The following is a 19,658-nucleotide window of genomic DNA, read 5'->3' on the forward strand; positions in this document are numbered from 1 at the left end:
CCGTGATAATCCCATTCATCTTGATACCTGGACTTTAAGAAATAGCCAGAGGAGGGCTCATGGTATAACTCAGTAGTTAGAGCTTTTGCCTAGCATGTGTGAGACCCTGTGTTTGATCCCCATTAGGGCCAAAAAAAAAAAAAAAAAGGGAAGAGAGAAATAGCCAGAGGGGCTAAATTAAAAAAATATTCCTTGGGGCAGAATGAAACCCTTCCATTTTCTGACAGCAGCACCCACAAATGACAGGCATGCACCAGGATTAATTTTAAACACACCAGAATTTTTTTTTTTATTTTTTCAGTGTAAAAATTGAACACGGTAAAGAAACATTGACAGCACAGCAGGGCTGTTTCATACGCGATGTTGCACTCATGTTCTGCTGAGATCAGCATGGCTAGCTCAAAGCAGGCTTTGGACAGTCCTTTTTTTAATATTTATTTTTTAGTTTTAGGTGGAAACAATATCTTTATTTTTCATTTTTATGTGGTGCTGAGGATCAAACCCAGTGCCTCATGCATGCTAGGCAAGCACTCTACCACTGAGCCACGACCCCAGCCCCTGTGGACAGTCTTTACAGAGGAGGGGGCACTTTACAGTGCTCCAAATGGTTGGATTCTGGGAAAAACTCCAGAGGAAGGGAAAAAAGCTTCTACTGGGTAGGGGGAATTTCTGAGAAATAAAGATGGGAGGGAGAGGCTGTGAGCACAAGCCAAGTGGAAACTGCTATGCAAGGGCTCCCGGCCGTGCTCCTGGCGGTAAGGCCACTCTGAGCCCCAAACCTCCTGTGTTCCTTCCTCGTCATTCTGCAGACCAGGGTCATGCACAGACCACACGTGTGGTGGCTTTGGCAACCAGACATTTAAAATAAGCTACGGTTTTTCCAGTAGCCAAAATGATCCTTCCCCAAAGCTCATAGACTGAGAACCTGAGCATGCAAAACCACAGTCTGGGTGAAGACATGTCTACTTTTTAAATGACCTGCTAATTCTTTGCAACCCACAGTACTTTGGTTTCTGTGAACCCACAGAAGCTGGCCCACCACGTAGGGCCTTGTCTGCTAACCTGGAAAAGTCCTTTTAAAAATGAGTCATTAGCAATGGGATCAGTCATTTTTAAGGCTGCCCCATTTTCCTAGCATGTTAAAATGTGTGTTCTCAGTCTCTTCAGAAGGGAAAGCAGCAAAACCACACTTAATTCAGAATATGAAACAGGCCCTGTGGATGTATTGCAAGGGCTCGGAAAGAGGCAGCTGGCACTGTGGGGCCACTCTCCAGGCTTCCTGGAGTGGGGTCAATGGAGTTGAAGCTCAAAGACAGTGAGGGAGCAAAGCTATTCTAGTTTCCTGGGTGCATCACCATGAAGCATCCATAGCATGTGGTTAACTGACACTGGTTCCAAGGTTCAGCATAGTCTCTACTCTGATGCACTAGAACAATGTGAAGGAAACTGTTACACATCAGTTACCTTCATTTGCAATGAGATTACTATTATGGCTCTAGTAGGGTCTTGGGATATTTTTCATGTCTTTAAATCCAGACTTAGTATATATAGCAGAAAATTTACAATCATCCAACATAACCCATCCCCACCCCTCTGTCCCAAACAAAATAAAACAAAACAAACAAGTAGAACTAACCCATAGACAAAATTACATCAACCTCACAACACTTCTGAAAGGTAGATATTGTGGTGTCCTTACATTTTTAATTAAAACATTAATTTCCAATTTCAAATAACAACATAATCAATGTCAATGTATAAGATAGTCCATTATTATAATATTCAGAGGGAACTTGCATCAAATTTCTTCAAAGTGCAAAAACCTGTTATTGATAGCACGGCTGGGTACAGACTATCTACAGCTTTTGTTACTTTCTGAGCTCACACAAGTTCTGGAAATAAAACTTCTAGACTCAGAATTCTAAGTCCACAGTCCTTAGAGCCAGGAGTACTCAACCCCCGGTTCATTGTTCCTACTCGGGACCATTCCATCCTGTGACCTTACAAAACAGTCCATTTCCTAGAGTGGTCTAGCCTTTAGTTTCAGGTCTAGACTTTGTCCTCATTTTAGGCACTTAAATCCCAAGTCATTCTGCTCATCCTACTTATGTCTATAGAGATTTCCAGAACTATACTTTCTGTATGAACATAAGAATAGTTTTCAGTTCTTTGAGGGATAAGAGATATCACTCATAGTGCTTATCTTTTTCTGCTATTGATGCTATTTTTTTTAGGAGAGAATTTTCACCACTCCCCTTTCTTTTCTTGAGCTCACAAGTCCTCATTCTGAGTCTTTGAGTCCTCAAAGATGTCCAAGCTCTTTCACAAATCTTAAGTGTCCCTGAATTTCCAAAGCTCTACTAGAGATCCATATGCCTTCTCTCAGTAGAGTGCAGCTTAAAGTTAGGCCTTCAGAGAAACATTGTCATGATGGTCTTACTGCCTGCTCTGAGATATGTCTCAGAAATATGCTTGCTTTGTCTATTTTTGTGCTGGGGATGGAACCCAGCACCTTGCTAGGCAAGTGGTGTACCACTGTGCTATATCCCAGGCCAAAAGAACTGCTTTTCCCCTAAAACCTTTAAATCTCATCTTCAACAGAGGGGACAAAGAAGCAGAGGAGGGAAGAGAATAGCCATACAGATGCTACTTGGAAAACAGTTAATAATACGGTGTTTCAATTAGTTAAGATTTTTGTGTTTTCAAACATTTTCCTTTGCAAAAGAAATTTGAGGTCATTTTCTTTCTGGGATCCTGTGAATATAGGCCTAGAAAAATGGTAAGTGCTCCATTTATAAGGTAAGAAATTTTGTCATTGGTAAAGTCAGAAGCTGAGTCAGGAACAGCTCAGAATGGATAGCAAAGCTAAGATTAGCTGGCTTATCAGTGCCACTCAATGACTTCTTGGAAGAGTGACTTAAGGTATCTACAGACGGGTGGATTTATCGGTACTTTTCTCTCCTCTGGTGGTGGTGGCGAAGGGTGATGGGAGAGACACTTCTGTTTAGTTCTCTGCCAGGAGGAAGGGCCTGTGCAACACTTCAAATTGTGTTAGCATTTGGAGATCCGGTTCTGTTCTTTCGATCCTCACCTCAACTCTGCACCTTGGCTGCAAAGGGAGCTTTTTGTTGGTGTGGCTGGTCCCCAGATTGTGGCCTCCTTAATATGGGGTGGGAGCCTACCTACAGGAGACTAGTAGGAAAGGAAGGACAGAGACTAAAGCTCATGCTCAGGGCCTCTACTTAAGAAACCCGATGTGCTTCCTGAAACTGCCTCCAGGACTTCACTGCCCAACAGCGGTGGAAGCAATCCTGACCCTTCTCTCCAGGCGTCTCCCCTCAGCCTCACCCCAGTGAGGGTGGTGTTAGTAAAAGGAGTGCTTGTGAAGAAGGAAGTGTTTCCGTGGGTGGTGGTAACCACTGCATACTACTGGTTTCACCTTCAAGACTTAAGAACATGCAGCTCCACATACACATTTTCTCTGGAGTCAATGGGAACCCACTGAGGCTCAGGATGCTACCTTGGAGGTACAGGCTTTGTGTCACCCCACTCAGAAGAATACAAGTCATTCAGTGAGTCCATTAGTCATAGGACAAAGGAGGGTCAGACCTGTAGAGACCCCAGGCTGGTAGAATGGGCCTTAGTTTACCATCTTGAGATGCAAAAGTTGGTCTCTTCAGCAGGACTTAACAGTCATTTGGTGGGAATACTTTCCTTCCTCAGCTTTCTTTCCTCTAGTCCCTGCTTCCCAATTCTCTTCTCTTGTCCCCCAAAGAGTCAACAGGATGTGTGATATTTCAAGCATATAATAAGCAGCTCCTCTTTCACAATGGGTGTATGTGATCTGGCAGAGCTTGGAGCCGAGTGTTGCAGAAATACAGTAATGTACTGAAGACTACACACCAAAATACACCTAGCCCTTTAGCGGAAAGCTCAAACGTATTGGGAATGTTGCCATGGAATTTCATAACCACCCCTTTTTTCCCCCTGAGACAGACGCCATGCTACAAAGAAGGATAAGCCATTTGTGCAGTCTGAGGTGGAACATTTTAATTACTGGCAGCACATAAATGAGTTGAGTTAGAGCCGAATGCATAAGCCCTTTAGAAATTAAAACGCTAATCTACCAGGAATTCGGAATTCTTGGCTCTGGTAGAAATGTTCATAAAGCTGGCTCTTAATTTGTAAATAGGCTCCATGAAGTTGTCCCTGGAAGCAGAATTTATTTTCCCTAACACAAGTTCTTAAAAAAGAAAAAGAAAAAAAAGAAAGAAAGAAAGGCTTTGGCAAGAAGCTGCAGGTGCCAATTTGTGTATACACTTTGGGCAAGATCAAAATACTCTCCTGTTTTTTGTTTCTCCTCACCATTTCTTCACATTCACAACTGGGGTGGTTTAAGGAAAAAGTTAATGCACTAACATTTTCATACCCAAGAAATCTGAAACACATTTTCATATACAGACTTTTCTACTTAATACCCATATATTAAGAAGTTTAAAGAATAATTTGTGATTACTGCATAATAATGTATAAATTAAGCTGGAAGGGACCATTGAGAAGATCTAAATCCAACTTATTTTATGGTTGAAAAAACTTTGTTTTAAGAGTTAAATGATTTGTTCAAAGTTACAAACTAATTAGTGGCAAATACAGGGTTTAGTAAACAGGTTTGGTGACCCCTGGTCCACTGCTGGTATTACAAATTATCATAGCACTTCTCTTCGATAGCTGGATGACCAGTAATCACAACAAAGATGACTGATAAATCTGGAGAAGCTATATTAGACTTTCAGGGATTTTCATGGAATACCAGCGGCTCCATTTAAAATGGGGGAAAAGACAGTCTACACCTGCCTGATCAAGGAGAAACTGTCAGTAGAGGTGCCCCGGCTCACCCCATCTCCAAGTTCAGCTCTGAACTAAATAACCAGCATGGCGTCCATCACTGACTCCCCTCCTGAGGGGAGGAGGAGGCCAAGCCTTATGTTTTGGATCCTTGTTTTTGTGGTGTGTGGAAAAAAAAATCATTTTCAAGTTTGCTTTGGGTCTGTCCTCTAATGCTCCATGAAGGGAAATGAACTTTTAGGTAGCTGCTGGGTTCTTTTCCCTGTTGGTGCGCTAAACCATTTCACTTCAGACCCTGCTGCACCAATCTTGATCAATGGAAATGGATGCCATCATCCTCAGTGGACAACTTTCTGGAGTTTAAATGATGTTTATATTTAAAACCATCAGTTCTTTTGGTACAGAATTTCTCCAGTAGACAACTAGATTAGCCTAAAGTGGCTCAGCTTTTCACTGGTGACGAGAGGAGAAAGGGAAGAAGCAAAAGTGTCAACAAATGACCATTTGCTTATGTGATAGGAGATGTGTCTGATGCTCTGAGATCAGGGCCTTTAGTTACTGGTAACAGTTCTTTTCCTTACTCTTGGACTATAACTTGAGATGGGGAGATTATATCCTAACCCTTCAGTCTTGTGTTAAGAGCAGAAGGGCAAGGCCAGCTGGTCAGTTCTTCCTCTTCATGGCAAAGGATTAAAAGGCTTTTCAATATATGACTGATATATCTCAGAAAGAATCTATTGCAGCACAATTGAGGGACTGTTCTGACTGGCAACAGACTTCAACGGATGGCCTGTTCTATTGCTGCAAAATATGATGACAAAATACTTCTTTGGCTTTTAAATTCCTTAAAATTCAACTGATGGTAAAACAAAGGTTTCACAAAAGTAAAAAGAAGATTTGCAGACACTGTCTGAATGAAGACAGGGTTTCTCTGACTATCCATGTGAAACATGACCGTACTAAAAATGGTGTGGAAAGGAGTGTGGATCTGAGAGCAACCTGTTAGGGTAGGGTTATCAGTTTTTAAAAATGAGATTGAATCCTTAGTGCAATCTCTGTACTGATGTTCATTTCAACATGGCTCTGTGTTCTCCTCTCGCTATATGAGACGAGAACTCATATCGATCATGGCTTCGATATCCACACATGTTACACTCAAAAGGGTCACGGAAGCCATGGCAACCCATGTGAATGGTGAACATCACATAATCCAGGAAGAGGACGCGGCAATGGTCACACCGAAACACATCCATCACCTCCCCTTCTTTGTTGATCACTTTGATGGAGTCTCTTGGGCAGATGGGAGGGGGCTTGAGGAGTTCATAAGAGCGGGGGACCTCCTTCAGCAGTGGCATCCCACTGCGGGCCCGGGGAAGGACCATGTGATTTTGTTGATAGATGTGATTCTGGCGTTCTTCATGGTTGCTGTCAGTGTCCGTAGAGTCATGGCCACTATTGTTGGGGGAGAGGCCTCTTTCAGAAGGCAGATTCTTCTCTGGCAGGTGGATGTTCTTCTTTTCCAACTCTTGGGGGGCACCATTTGGCATCTCAGCCCGGGTGAGGGCTATGGGGTACATGCTGCTGATAACTGGAACCATCTCAGAGGTGGGGGCAGGTGGTGTCTGGACTAAGGGGCGCAGGGCTTCAGCCCCAAGATAGCTGATAGCATTGTTGATGGCTTGATCCATCATCCGGGTCTGTATCATCTCATTCTCCTTCTCATACATGTAGCTGGAATTATAATTGACATCAAAACAGTGGCGCTTCTCACCTGGAACAAAGGAAAGGAGGCTTACAAAGGGCATGTAGCCAAGGCAGACAGGGATGACATTATTTTCCAGAGTCCTCAAAAAACGAGAAAAGGTTTGTTCAAGAACACCCAGCCCTGGTGGCTTGTTTCCACAGAGAGTGGAAGTCTCAAGGGATGCTGTTTGCCAGTTACACATTTGGACAGTCAAAATAAACTCAGCGAGCAAAGGGAGGAGGCAGAGATGTCACCAGGCAGAGGCTGCATCCTGAGGAATGCCCACTGGAAAGAAAAGGAGGAAAAGAGGGTGAAGACACCATGACAGGCTTAGAGGGGAGAGAGCGACCATTGAGCAGGGGCTTGGCTGCTCAACTTCCATTGTGTGAAGTTGTAAGGTGCCCCCAACTCCCAGACTCTCATTTATCTTATTTTTCTGTTTGTAATGTTAGGGGATGCTCAGTGATCAGCTGCAGTAGCTTTAAAAATATCTACAGAGACAGAGAAAATAGCCCCCAAGACTCCAACTTCCTACTCCCTAATTCACCAGCCACCCACTGGACTCAGATTGAAGTAAAAGAGCTTCAGATGCAGGCAGTCCTACAAAAGCCTTCTTAAGGAGTGAACCACATCTTTCTCTCTTTACTAAAATGTGCTGTTCTTCTTTACTTGAAAGATGTATCCTAGATACACATGGGATCGTTAGGACCTATCTCACACTTAGCTGAAGACATTTATTTGTTGTGGTCACCCTCTCCCACTTCTAATCATGTCAAACTGCTGAGAAATTCTGAAAAATGGAGTGAGTTGCCCGCAGGGCATGTGGGTGTTGTGTGTTAGAAAACAGAGAGAGGCTCTCTGGTCACGGAGAAGGCAGGGACTGTGTGTGTAGCAGAGGAGGATGTGATAGTACAAGTGGCCTGGAGAGGAAAGAGAGAGCATGGAGGATGAGAGGGGGTGGGCTCAGGCCACTTGGCTGACGTTGGGTTCTAGAGAGATTTGCTGAGCCCTCTCCTTCTCTTCTGTACCATTTCTAGGCATGTTGATGTTCCAAAATTTGTCATTACACAGAAAAGGCTTAAGTAATGAAAGAAAGAAAGTAACACCAGAAGAAAACAAAAAGATCAGGAGAAACAGTTTCTTTTCTTGAGGCATTTCCAATGTAGTGGGAGAGAAATGAGACATGTATATATGAAATTGGAGACAAATTACAGGATAAAAAGTTGTGAAAGGGCTGCTTTGCTCTAGGAGACATTTGATTTTATTCTAAACGCCACAGTTAAGGCATTTAAGCACAGGAGTAACATGTCTTCTGTAACAAGGATTAAAAGGCAACATACAGGTGAAGTCAAGACAGTAAGAATTTCCAAAGTACTTGGGGGAGGGAAAGCATTCTTGGAAAATCTGAATTTTGAGAAGGGTCTTGATGAACTGGTAGAATTTAGATTATCTGAGGGATAAGGGAGGACATACTAGTTGGGGGACAGCAGAAATGAAGGCAGGATGGTGGCACTGTTCAGGACACTCTGAGGGAAAAGTGAGAGAGTCTGGCTAAAGATATGGCAAGAAGTGCAAAATAAAGTATCTCTCAAACTGCACTTCCCCCTCACACACTGCACAGAGTAGCATGGACTGTTTGATTCCAACTCCATCAGTTATTATTTACATGATCTTGTGTGAAATGGACACAGTGATCATAACTACCTTGTTGGGATCACTGGAAAGTGCTGAGAACAGCAACTGGCACACAAAAGACACTTGGTAAATGCCAGGGTTTTAAATATTTTTTTCCTTTTCCTTAAGTTTGAAACAGTTTGTTTTTTCTTTCTTTTTTCTATTATAAAAAATGTAAAGGGCTGGGCACAGTGGCGCATGCCTGTAATCCCAGTGGCTTGGGAGGCTGAGGCAGGAGGATCGGACGGAGTTCAAAGCCAGCCTCAGCAAAGTCGAGGCATAAAGCAACTCAGTGAGACCCTGTCTCTAAATTTAAAAATCAAAAATAGGGCTTGGGATGTGGCTCAGTGGTCAAGTGCCCCTGAGTTCAATCCCTAGTACCCACTCTAAGTAAATAAATAAATAAGTAAAATGTAAAAAAAAAAAAATTAAAGGGAACTTTATATTACTAACAAATGGAAAACTAGAATCTTTGCTGAAAATAGCAGGTGTAACTGTGAAAAACAAAGACAATGTAAGAGCAATTTATTAAATTTTGATTAGATACTATGAATACTTGGACACTAAGATCCTTTCTCTTGGTTAAAAACAGAGATTGGGTTGGGGTTGTGGCTCAGTGGTAGAGCGCTTGCCTTGCACGTGCGGGACCCTGAGTTCGATCCTCAGCATCACATATAAAAAAAAGTGAAATGGAGATATTGTGTTCAACTACAACAACAACAAAAAATAAATATTAAAAAAAAACAGAGATTACTGGCTCTGTGCATTGGTGCCTGCCTGTAATGCCAGCACCTTGGGAGGCTGAGGCACAAGGATCAAGAGTTCAAAGCCAGCCTCAGCAACTTAGCAAGGCCCTGTCTCTACATAAAAAATTAAAAGGGCTGGGATGTGGCTCAGTGATAAAATACCCCTGGGTTCAATTCTTGGCTTTTTAAAAAAGCCAAAACAAAAAGCAAAAACCCAGAAAGTACCAAGTGAGAGATTAGTATTAAAGACAAATAGGATCTAATTAAATCTAAATATTCTCCTTGGTATAAACAATCTCCTTGGAGATTGAAAGAAATCTAAAAAGAGAATTATTTTCTCAATCAAGGTTTTAAAATGCCCTGTGAGCTTCTTGTCAGTTTACATTGTGTGTGTGTGTGTATATATATATATATATTTTTTTTTTTTTTTTTGAGAGAGAGAGAGAGATTTTTTAAATATTTCTTTTTTAGTTTTTGGTGGGAACAACATCTTAATTTTATTTTTATGTGGTGCTGAGGATCGAACCCAGTGCCCCACGCATGCCAGGCTAGCGTGCTACTGCTTGAGCCACATCCCCAGCCCCATATTGTATATTTTGGGAAACATTGAAAAATAACAACAAAACAAAATATGGCGGGACCAAATGACCGGTGTTCTGGTGACCAACCATAGGGTTCTGGGTGACCAACCATAGGGTGTGGATGTGAACAAACAACAAATGGCTGCGTGCCCTTGAGGGAGAGAGGCTACGGTCATTGATAGGGCAATGTGAGAGATGGACCAGAAATTGAAGCCAGAAAGGCCAGCTAAAAGACCTACTCGAACCAAATGGATCTGTCCTGTATCCCCACTACCTTAAGGCCAAGCTGATAATTTCCAGACAAAAACCTAAGAGGGAAAAAAAAATATGTGAAGAAAAGTACCCTACCCTGACAACTCAATGAGAAGCGAGAGAAAATTATGCCTTTGCCAAAGTAAACAATGGTTCCTATTTTCAAGTCCCAGATTGGATGTACCTTTGTTGAGGCTGACTGGAAGAAAGACACTGCAAGCACAAAAGCCAGCTGAAGTCACAAACGTTCATTCTCTTGAAAGTGACACAAGAGTGATGAACTTTGGTTTCTTAGCTTTTCAGAGTTTTGATGATTTCCCAGTGTGGCCTGCTCTGCCAAAGTCCCTAAATACCAGGATTCCTCTTGAATCTCTCTTTTTTTTCCCACCTAACAGAGAGGCTCCAGAAAGTTTCCCGGGTGGGGCGTATCACAAACTATTTTCATCCTTTCTCCCAGGAGTCTGCTTTTTTTTTACCCAGGCCTACAATTTCACAATCTATACCACCCGCGGCATATATCAGAACACGAGATGAGTGCTGAAGCTGCAAGAGGCAAAACATTAAGAGGAAAATAACCCCCTGGATGAGTGGAAATATATGACTGAGTTCTGTGGTTAATGCAGACCATTGTTCATTGTTAAGAGGGGAGGGCTCAGATCTTCACGTGCAGCTTGCAATCATCGGATCCCCTCATCTACGAGTTACCGTAACTTGAGCAGTGCAGATGATTATCAGTCACCTGTAGACATGATGACTCAATGTGTATGAAACTCTGAAGGGGTAAGCTACAGTAATTGAAAAGCCAACAGCTCACGTTTCTTTAGTAACACACTCATAAAAAAGGTTAGTCAAACCACAAGAGTATAACTGCTTCCAAAGCTGCTCAGAGCCTCTAGTCCAGCTTCTAGTCAAAATCACACCACACCTTTGAATGATTCATGATACCAGCTTCAGGCTGAATAGAGGTTTTCTTCCAATGAAAATACAAAGGGTAACAGTGAGTCCTAAGTATAGAAACTCAGGCTGCCTGGTTGGGCCATTTCCTCCCCATGATTCTTTTTTTTTTTTCTTTAGTACTGGAGATTAAGCACAGGACCTAGCACATGCTAGGTAAGTGCTCCAGCCCTTTTAATTTTTTTTCTTTTGAGACAGGATCTTGCTAAGTTGCCCACAGTGGACTCAAACTTGCAATCCTCCTGCCTCAGTCTTCCTAGTTGCTGGGATTTATAGCCATGTGCCACCATGCCTGGCCCCTGGTGATTCTTTCTAAAGGTGTCAAGCTCTGTATCCAGGCTTTGGTAACTCTAAACTGAGTAATCCCCAGGCATGAATTGATGCAATGTAGTGAGGGCATATGGTTGTTGGCTTCTAACTGCCATCTTAGAAACGGAGAATCAGACTGAGCATGTGGATTCAGACTTCTGTATTCAGAGTTGATGGTCAAGTTCTACTACCTAATCCATTTACTTCTGGCCCTTAGGCTTCACGGTACCCAATAGGGTACCTTAATGAATACAATAACATAGCTATGTTTTTTTTTCTTTTTTTTTTTTTTGGTGGTACTGAGGATTGAACCCACGGCCTTGTGAATGTGAGGCAAGCACTCTACTGACTAAGCTATATCCTCAGCCCCAACAATAGCTACTTTTAATTAAGGTCTTACTGTATACACAGTGCTGTACTAGATTCTCTGTACTTTCATTTTATCCCCCTTTAGGGGTTGATACCTTTTAATCTGTGGATTATTGTCTTTTAATCAGATGAAGAACCAAAGGCATGAACAGGTTGATTCACTTTTCAAGGCTGCCCAGTTTTGGTGAATAGAGAACTGGGATGCAATCCAAGAGTTCACGTCTTAGCACGTGTTGCAGTATTAACTCCTGTTTCCCTACAGCTACCTTGCCCATGAGGCCCAGTCACATCACTGGCAGTAACTTCAGATGCTCTGCTGGGGTGGTTCCCACAGCAGCAGGAGAGGGGGGTTACTGGCAGCAACTGTATTTTTTCCCCACATGGACCAGTGCATACATTCAAAGTGTTCCTTGATGCATAGAGTTGTGATGTCCATCAAATGCTTAATGGAATGCCTGGCATACACTAAGCACTCAAAAACGGACAGACCTATTATTATTGTTGTTGCTGTTATTATTTGCTTAGCACCATGTTGGTGCTTTGAGGAATACAAACATAACTGCAATTCAGTAGCAGCATTTACACAATTTCATTTCAAGACAGCATCCCTAATGCTAGCCAAATGATAGAAAAAAGAAGAAGGTGGCCAAGACAGTGGAGGGAGAAAACTATGGACTGCTTTTCAAATACACTACATACAACATGAAGCAAATATAAATCTATTCTTTTCTTTATGCTTTGTAATCAGAGGCAGTGGTGGTGATGGTGCTGGAGACTGTCTTTGTATGGTAAGAAGAGAACAGCACAGGAGTGGGCAGAGGACCAGTGGTGGGTGGGTGTGGACAATGCATTTTTTTTTTTTTTTGGTACCAGGGATTGAACTCAGAAATACTTTACATACCGACCCATTTTTATTTTTATTTGGAGATAGTTTCTCCTCCTGCCTTATCCTCCCAAGTCACTGGGATTACAGGCAAGTGCTACCATACCCAGCTTGACAATGTATACTTGTGTGTGTGTGTGTGTGTGTGTGTGTATGTGTTGGGGATCAAACCCAGTGTCTCACACATGCCAGGCAAGTACTCTTCCACAGAGCCACATCCCCATGCCTAACAATGTGTACTTTTAAGGGCAGCTTCCAGGCAGGACATCTAGACCAAGAGCCTTGAAAGAACTAATAGGCACAAGTGGGAAAAGAAGCAGGGCGCAGTGGCACACACCTGTAATCCCAGCGACTTTGAATGCTAAGGCCAGGGGATTACAAGTGTGAGGTCAACCTCAGCAATTTAGCAGGACCCTGTCTCAAAATTTAAAAAAAAAATTAAAAAAGGGGCTAGGAGTGTAGCTCAGTGCTAGACAGCCCCCAGGGAGGAGGAAGAGGAAGAGAGGAGGAGGAGGAGGAGGAGAAAAGGAGGAAGAAGAAGAAGGGAAAAGAGTACAGAGAAGTGGGATATGTCCCTGTGGCTAAAGCAAAGACCTAGCAGTTAGCTGAAATGATGAAATTAGAAAAGGTAAACTGTAGACAGATTGTGGGAGGCTCAGACAGTTTGTGGAAGGCCTGACCCAGCGGGTTGGATTTTATTTCACTGTTGGAGCATTGAGAGTTATTTTTAAAGAAGGAGGTAAAATGACTTGGCCTTCAGAAAAATAACACAAGTCCAATACAGTCACCATGATGAGGTAATGGGAAATACTCAGGTTTTCTTTTCTTTTCTTTTTTTTTCAGTACTAGAGATTGAACCCAGGGCCTCACACATGCTAGGCAAGCACCCTACCACTGAGCTACACCCCAAGCCCTTAGGTTTTCTTTAAGTGTTTAAAGTTTCTCAAGTCACTTTAATGTGTTTGCTGTTACTGCATATAATTTCCCACATGTGTTCTCACTTATTGTTACTGCAAGCACATGTCAAAAATAAATAAATAAATAAATAAGAAAAAAGTCAGGTAAAAAGAAATGGAATATCCAACAGTGGTGATAGTTCTGGTCTCAACAGAAATGAGACTAAAATTACTAACACTCTTCCAGGAGGAGAACAGAACAAACAGCAGCAGGAGGAGGAACAAGAACAGAAAACCTGTGAGGGTGGCAGTGAAGAGACCTGAGCTGGGGACCACATTTTGTGGCTGTAGAAGTCACTGTCCTCCATAAGATACCACGAGTTAGTTGGATGTCATCTTTCCTGACAGAGTCACTGGAGAAGATAGTCCTTTTCTCAAGCAGACACACTGTCAGGACAGATCAACTGCCATCTTCTAGGGGTCTTCTAGTTGGCTCACTAAGGCCCCCACTGGCACACAACATGCAATGCTCTGTGATCCCTCAAGGAAGGCTGCGGATATGACATCTCATAGACTCAGGTTTGGCCCTGCTATGCTACCATCAGCTGTGTCTCCCCAACTCTTTGGTCCCCCTTCCCTCCTGGGTCAAACAGCAGGTTCCTAATACTTCTAAATGGCGATGATACTGTAATGCTTATGGAACTATGGACATCAAGCTTTTGGGGAAGGAGTGGAAGGGGGTTCTGCTTTTAGACACAGGTATTAAAACTGCTTCCTGTTGCTCTGCTAACCAAAGCAAGTAATTTCTCATTAGTCACTTCGCAGGGAGAATCAGTGGTGTTTGCTAAAGTGTCAAAACCTCACTAACAAACACATTTACCATGGCTGAGGGAGAGCTTTATCCATGCTCTTTTCAACATGAAAAATTTAATAAACTAATACATAAAACTTTTTAAAATAAGGAGATGCTGTGGTAGTACCTGTAGTCTGAATCATATATCTGTTTGGGGGGAAAGAATGAAAACAAGAAAGAAGGAAATGCAGACATGTAGTCATTTTCCTCTTCCCTCCAGGATAGAAATCTGGCCTCCATTTTGAGCCAAGTACTTAAGATTGGCCTAATTTGGAGTCTAGCCAAGCAAATTCATAATAGGACAACAACAGTGAGAGAAAGGCAATCTCCTGGAAGGGTTAGGAGGCTAAAAGTAAGCTCCTGGTGTCCTTTCAAAAGAACTAAACTGTTCTGATGCCATAAAGATGCTGTTTTCTGAAGGATGTGTGTCAATGTATTTCCTATTAGACACAAAGTGATACAAGATTTCTTGAGGATTTTTTTTTAAGTTTTAATTTTCTCTTGGTTGGGCAATTTGATTTTACTCTTACCTGTTAATAACAGAGTTTTCATGTTTCCAAACATACTTAAGACTTAATCTAATAGGTCGCTCTTCTTCAGATCATCTCTTAATAGATAAAAAATGCTACCTACTGGTAATCATCTCTAGCCTGCTGGGAAAGTTGCAGGCTGACCTGGTGGTATAATTTCACCTTTACCCTCATAGTTCAACAGGTCAAGGAAGCCGAGGCTGGTCTGAGAGCAGTGCAGCCGTCAGCAAGGATTAAAAGGGGTGACTCATTCTGGCTTCACACCTCCCCCATTGCCATTTCCCTGGCAGCTGAGCATTTTCAGAAAATGGTGCCTTGGAGAGGAAATGTAGGAGAGGGAAGAGGGGAAAGATTAGTCCCACGTGTTCTATGTCACTTCATCTCTGACACTGCATAGTGCCACAGATAATGTTCTTTTCCCTTCCTGTGACATCACTATTTTTTGTCACAAAGGCTATTTCAATTAAATGATTCAGGGGGTTCTCCAGAAAAAAAAATCTCTCAAACAATAGTTTAGGATATAAATTAATGCTAGAAGATTAGAACAGTGCTCAGGAACAAGAACACCATGTATCTGACAGGAGTCTGATGAATAAAGGACATAAGAGCAAACAAATAAGAGATACCTGGGTGCCCTGAGTAAAATATATGAATGGTGAGTTAGTACTACTGTTTTTCTTTTCTTTTTTTAGATTCTCAGATTAAATAATATCTTCCTAAATTTTTCTTTTCAAACTTTAAAGGCTGGGAGTATAGCTCTGGGATAGAGCATTTACCTAGCATGCTTGAGGCCCTGGGTTCAATCTCCAATACCGTGAAAAACACAACAACAACAACAACAACAAAATCCCAACAAAACACCTTCAAACATGAGATATGGTTCATGACATGAACCCCCGTCTATATAGGAAAGAAATTACCTGAGGTCATACACAGGCCCTATAATACAAAGTGGTATTCCTAAATGTTGTCTTAGATTTCTTCTCTAAGTCATGCCACAGACTTGTAGATGAGAGAGGCCTTCATGATCATTTCATTACCTATTCGGTCTTTCCATTTCACAGATGAGTGAACAGCAAGGTTATGTGATTTGTCTAAACATACAGTTAAGAAATGATAGGTCTAGAATGGAGCTTGGGTCTTCTGACTTCTAATCTGGCTTTTCTGATTGAGCTGTATCAGAATTTACCAACCAACCAACAACGTCCCCAGTTATTCTGGGACCTGAAGCCCTGAACTTGTCACCTAAGCTGAAATCAACAGCTCACTTTACTCAGTTTCTGATTCTAGCACCGAGTAGAAATCAGCACCTTCAGAGTCAGCAGCATCTCCTGTGAGACTGGAGGTGAAGGAGCAAAAATGCTGCTGTCAAATGGTGAGAAACAAACGGGATGGATCCCTGAGATGACGAGCAGAACCCTGTGGACCCCACACAGGAAACAAGCTGTGTTTTTTAACCCATGAAAATACCAAAGCAGGCTGAAGCTGTAGTTCAGTGGCAGAGCGCTCACCTGGCATGTGTGAGGCACTGGGTTCGATCCTTAGCACCACATAAAAATAAATAAAGGCCTGCTGTCCACCTACAACTAATAAAAAAATTTTAAAAAGAAAATACCAAAGCAACTTTTATTTTAGTAAGTAGGGCTTTAGCTCAACTATACATTTAGGGCAGCTATGAGAACTAGGTGCCCTCTCTAATATTTTAGTTCTCTTGGATCAACAGGCATTGGCCAAAACTGGATTAAAATTAAGATGCTTTACATGGGGTTTCCTTGCTTACTTCTCCCCCAAGTCCCTCTCCATACCAGCTTCAGCCATTACTGGAATTAAAAACTTTCCCCAAATTAAAATACACTCATGCCGTAGAAAAACAATTCAAGCTTTCTTTTATATGGCAGTTGGAAACTCCTCACATAAGGTCAAAAGACAAACAAGCAATGATTTAAGACAATGACTTAAACTCACAACAGAATTTCCTCTGACATTTCTCACCAAGGGGAGAGAAAGCAGTAAGGAGGAGGGAGTCTCCCTAAACTGGAATACACCAAATTTTTTTAAAAAATATGTTTTGGTTTTCAGTAGACATTTATTTTTATTTATTTTTGTGCAGTGCTGAGAATCAAATCCAGTGTCTCACATACGCTAGGCAAGCACTCTACCACTGAGTCACAACCCCAGCCCTGGAATATACCAACTTTAATATGGCAATTTATTTCAAAGTGATTAAAATTGTACAAAACCTTTTAATTAATAAAAATAAAATAAGCAGCAACACCAAGTCAGGTAATTTTGAAATATATGGGTTCTTTCAGTATACTCTACAATTCACATAAAATGCTTGTAAAAATTTAGTCAGATTGAAAAACCAGGCAGGCCCTTGTCTCCATAAAAGTTACTGAAAAGAATAAACGTGAAAGGACTGAAGTAGGAAATCAACAGCAGCAAGCAGCTTTGGAGAAGATATTGTCAGGTTTCTAGAATATTTTTGTGTTGAAGAAGGTCTATTTTCGTGTGATAACTATTTTTATTCAATATCACCAATTTTCAATTTGTAACAAAACTGATATATTCAGTTCATCCATCTACTTCCCAACTACATATCTATTTTAAATATCATGTATACAGAAACATCTGGAAGAGTCCAGCAAAATATCCCTGCCATTTGGAAGTTCTAACACTTTAATGAACATAAATATTTCTCAGTTGTTTCATTCTGCTGTAGTTTTTGACAATGTGAAAACCAATGGCATAAAAATTAATTTCAGTAAGACAAGTGATTAAATCAAGCCATGTTATTTAAATCTATGTTGCCCAGTCATTTTCCCTTAAGACCAATTCTCAAATTCAAGAAAATATGACAATATGTTTCAGAGAATGAACAAAGTTTGAGCATGCAAGCAGAACCAACTTATAACATGTAATTACAAAAATGCTATCTTGAACATCTTGCTGGTGTAAGTTGCATAAACTCATGCAACATATGTCATTCAGAGTGAAGAGGAAGGAATAGCATTTTAAACACCACCTCCATTTAGGAAACTGGATACCAAATGCTCCCATCTTCTGTTGATAAGATTCTTCAGTTAATATCTTTTATTCTATTTTCTAGAGCCATCCAAATGAATCACACCAAATAAAAGTGTACAATGGAAAATAAGTACCTTGTTTTAACAGAGGTTAAATTAGAAGGGCCTGTGTTAGTAAGCATCTATATGTTATCTCATTCAAACTATCTGCTAACAGCAGCAGGAAAAAGATTTGTATTCTTACCAATGAATTTCTGAGGCATTGAGCTTTTTCGTTTTGCCACATTGCTTGCTAATCTGTCCAGAACGAGAGCTCTTTCACTTCCCATCTCTGCTTTGATGTGTCTTGCCTCCGCACTTGCTGGTTTGGAGAAAAATAAGAGGGAAAAGAACACGCTGGTAAATGGGAAGAAAACAAAATCAGCTGGTGTCTATGGTCTGTTGTTACCTGTTATTACCGCTCAGATTTCTGCCGGGGGTACTTGGCGTGGTCAGTGAGGCCGCCACCAGGGCACATTCAAATTTTGCAGTCTTATGCTGAGATGGGAAAGCCCTACCCATCCCCAACCAGTACCTTCATTAGCAAGAGGAAGTATTGAAGAAACAGCCTGGATGTGGTTGGTTACAAAAAGATAGATGGAGATCTTCTAACCCCCATCAGTCTTCTTTCTGATTCTGAGTAACTGCGTGTGACACCTGCACACTGATATAATTCTTCTTAACAACTTTGAAAAAAAAATGGTGCCCCAGATTTACTGCTCTGTTTATGTTAACAGCACTTTTGAAAATAGACACACTCACCCAGATAGCAAGAAATCTACTCAGTGATTTGTATATTGAAATTCTGAGTGTTTTTTTTTTCTCTTTTTTTCTCAGCATTCTCCTCTCAGTTTCTTTCAAATTCTATTTCTCTGGGCTCTGCATGATCTGTTTCATATGCTCTTCCCATTTCAAAACTGTCTCAAGTTAAAATTTCCCTGAGCCCCACTGCTTTAATGAAATTCAAGAAAATTTTCTATAATGAATTTCTTTTTTTTTTTTTTTTTAAATATTTATTTATTTTTTTAGTTCTCGGCGGACACAACATCTTTGTTTGTATGTGGTGCTGAGGATCGAACCCGGGCCGCACGCATGACAGGCGAGCGCGCTACCACTTGAGCCACAGCCCCAGCCCATGAATTTCTATTATATTTCTAATGAAAAAATGTAAATAAAAACTGCTAAGAATGAGGGATAATTGCCCATACATAAATAGACATTTGAATGATACAGGCCTGCATTTCCAGCTCTGGCTGCACAGCATGATCACCTGAAGCACGGGTAAGAAATATCTATGTCGACCCCTCCCCAGATTAACACGATCAGGTGCTCTGGAAGAGAGGTCTAGGCAACAGCATTTTCAAAGCTTCCCAGATGATTTTAAAATGCATCCAGAATTACATACCACCAGAAGAGTATATAAGTAGTACCTATATCTAATTTACTAAAACTAAATTGGAATAAATATAATTTACCTTGGTACAGCAGGATTACCCAAGAAGACCTCATGTGTAAGGTTCAGAGATACTAGCATCTTTAAATATAAAGCTTAAAACTTTTGCACATGAGTCTAGCCTGAGCCAAAGAGTAGCAAACTATTGCAATTAAAAGCCAGATAGTAGATATTTTAAAAATTGTCTTTGTCAGGGCTGGAGTTGTGGCTCAGTGGTAGAGCACTTGCCTGGCATGTGTGAGGCCCTTAGTTCAGTCCTTAGCAGTGTATATAAATAAATAAATAAATAGAATAAAAAATCCATTTACAACTAAAAATTATTTTTTAAAAAATTATCTCTGTCCTATATTCTTGGGTGAGTTTCTGCCCTATGTCCCTTTAAACATGCAAAATCCCTGTATGAAAACAGGTTTCTGGCTGCATTTGGCCAGAAGGCCATAGCTCACCCACCTCTGCCACACACTGAAGTATTGTGATAGTGTAAGCATTTCTCTCTGTTTTACC

The 19,658-nt window shown here is 41.3% G+C and overlaps 1 protein-coding gene across 4 annotated transcripts in view; it reads right to left on the minus strand.

Moving 5' to 3' along the window:
* Window positions 1–259: 259 nt before the first annotated feature.
* The window catches only part of Ikzf3 (IKAROS family zinc finger 3), a 91,053-nt gene continuing 71,654 nt past the window's right edge, over window positions 260–19,658 (minus strand). Inside the window, exons 1-3 of one of the 4 annotated variants that reach the window (XM_027923146.2) lie at window positions 18,237–18,391; window positions 17,907–18,023; window positions 260–6,616 (exon numbers count right to left, since the gene is read on the minus strand). In XM_027923146.2, coding sequence (XP_027778947.1) covers window positions 5,913–6,616; window positions 17,907–17,991 — 789 coding nt within the window. In that variant the 5' untranslated portion in view covers window positions 17,992–18,023; window positions 18,237–18,391 and the 3' untranslated portion in view covers window positions 260–5,912. The other 3 variants (XM_027923144.2, XM_027923145.2, XM_027923143.3) reach the window with 3 other exon arrangements.

This window comes from Marmota flaviventris, chromosome 17 (genome assembly GCF_047511675.1).
Source record: "Marmota flaviventris isolate mMarFla1 chromosome 17, mMarFla1.hap1, whole genome shotgun sequence".
Classification (NCBI taxonomy): Eukaryota; Metazoa; Chordata; class Mammalia; order Rodentia; family Sciuridae; genus Marmota; species Marmota flaviventris.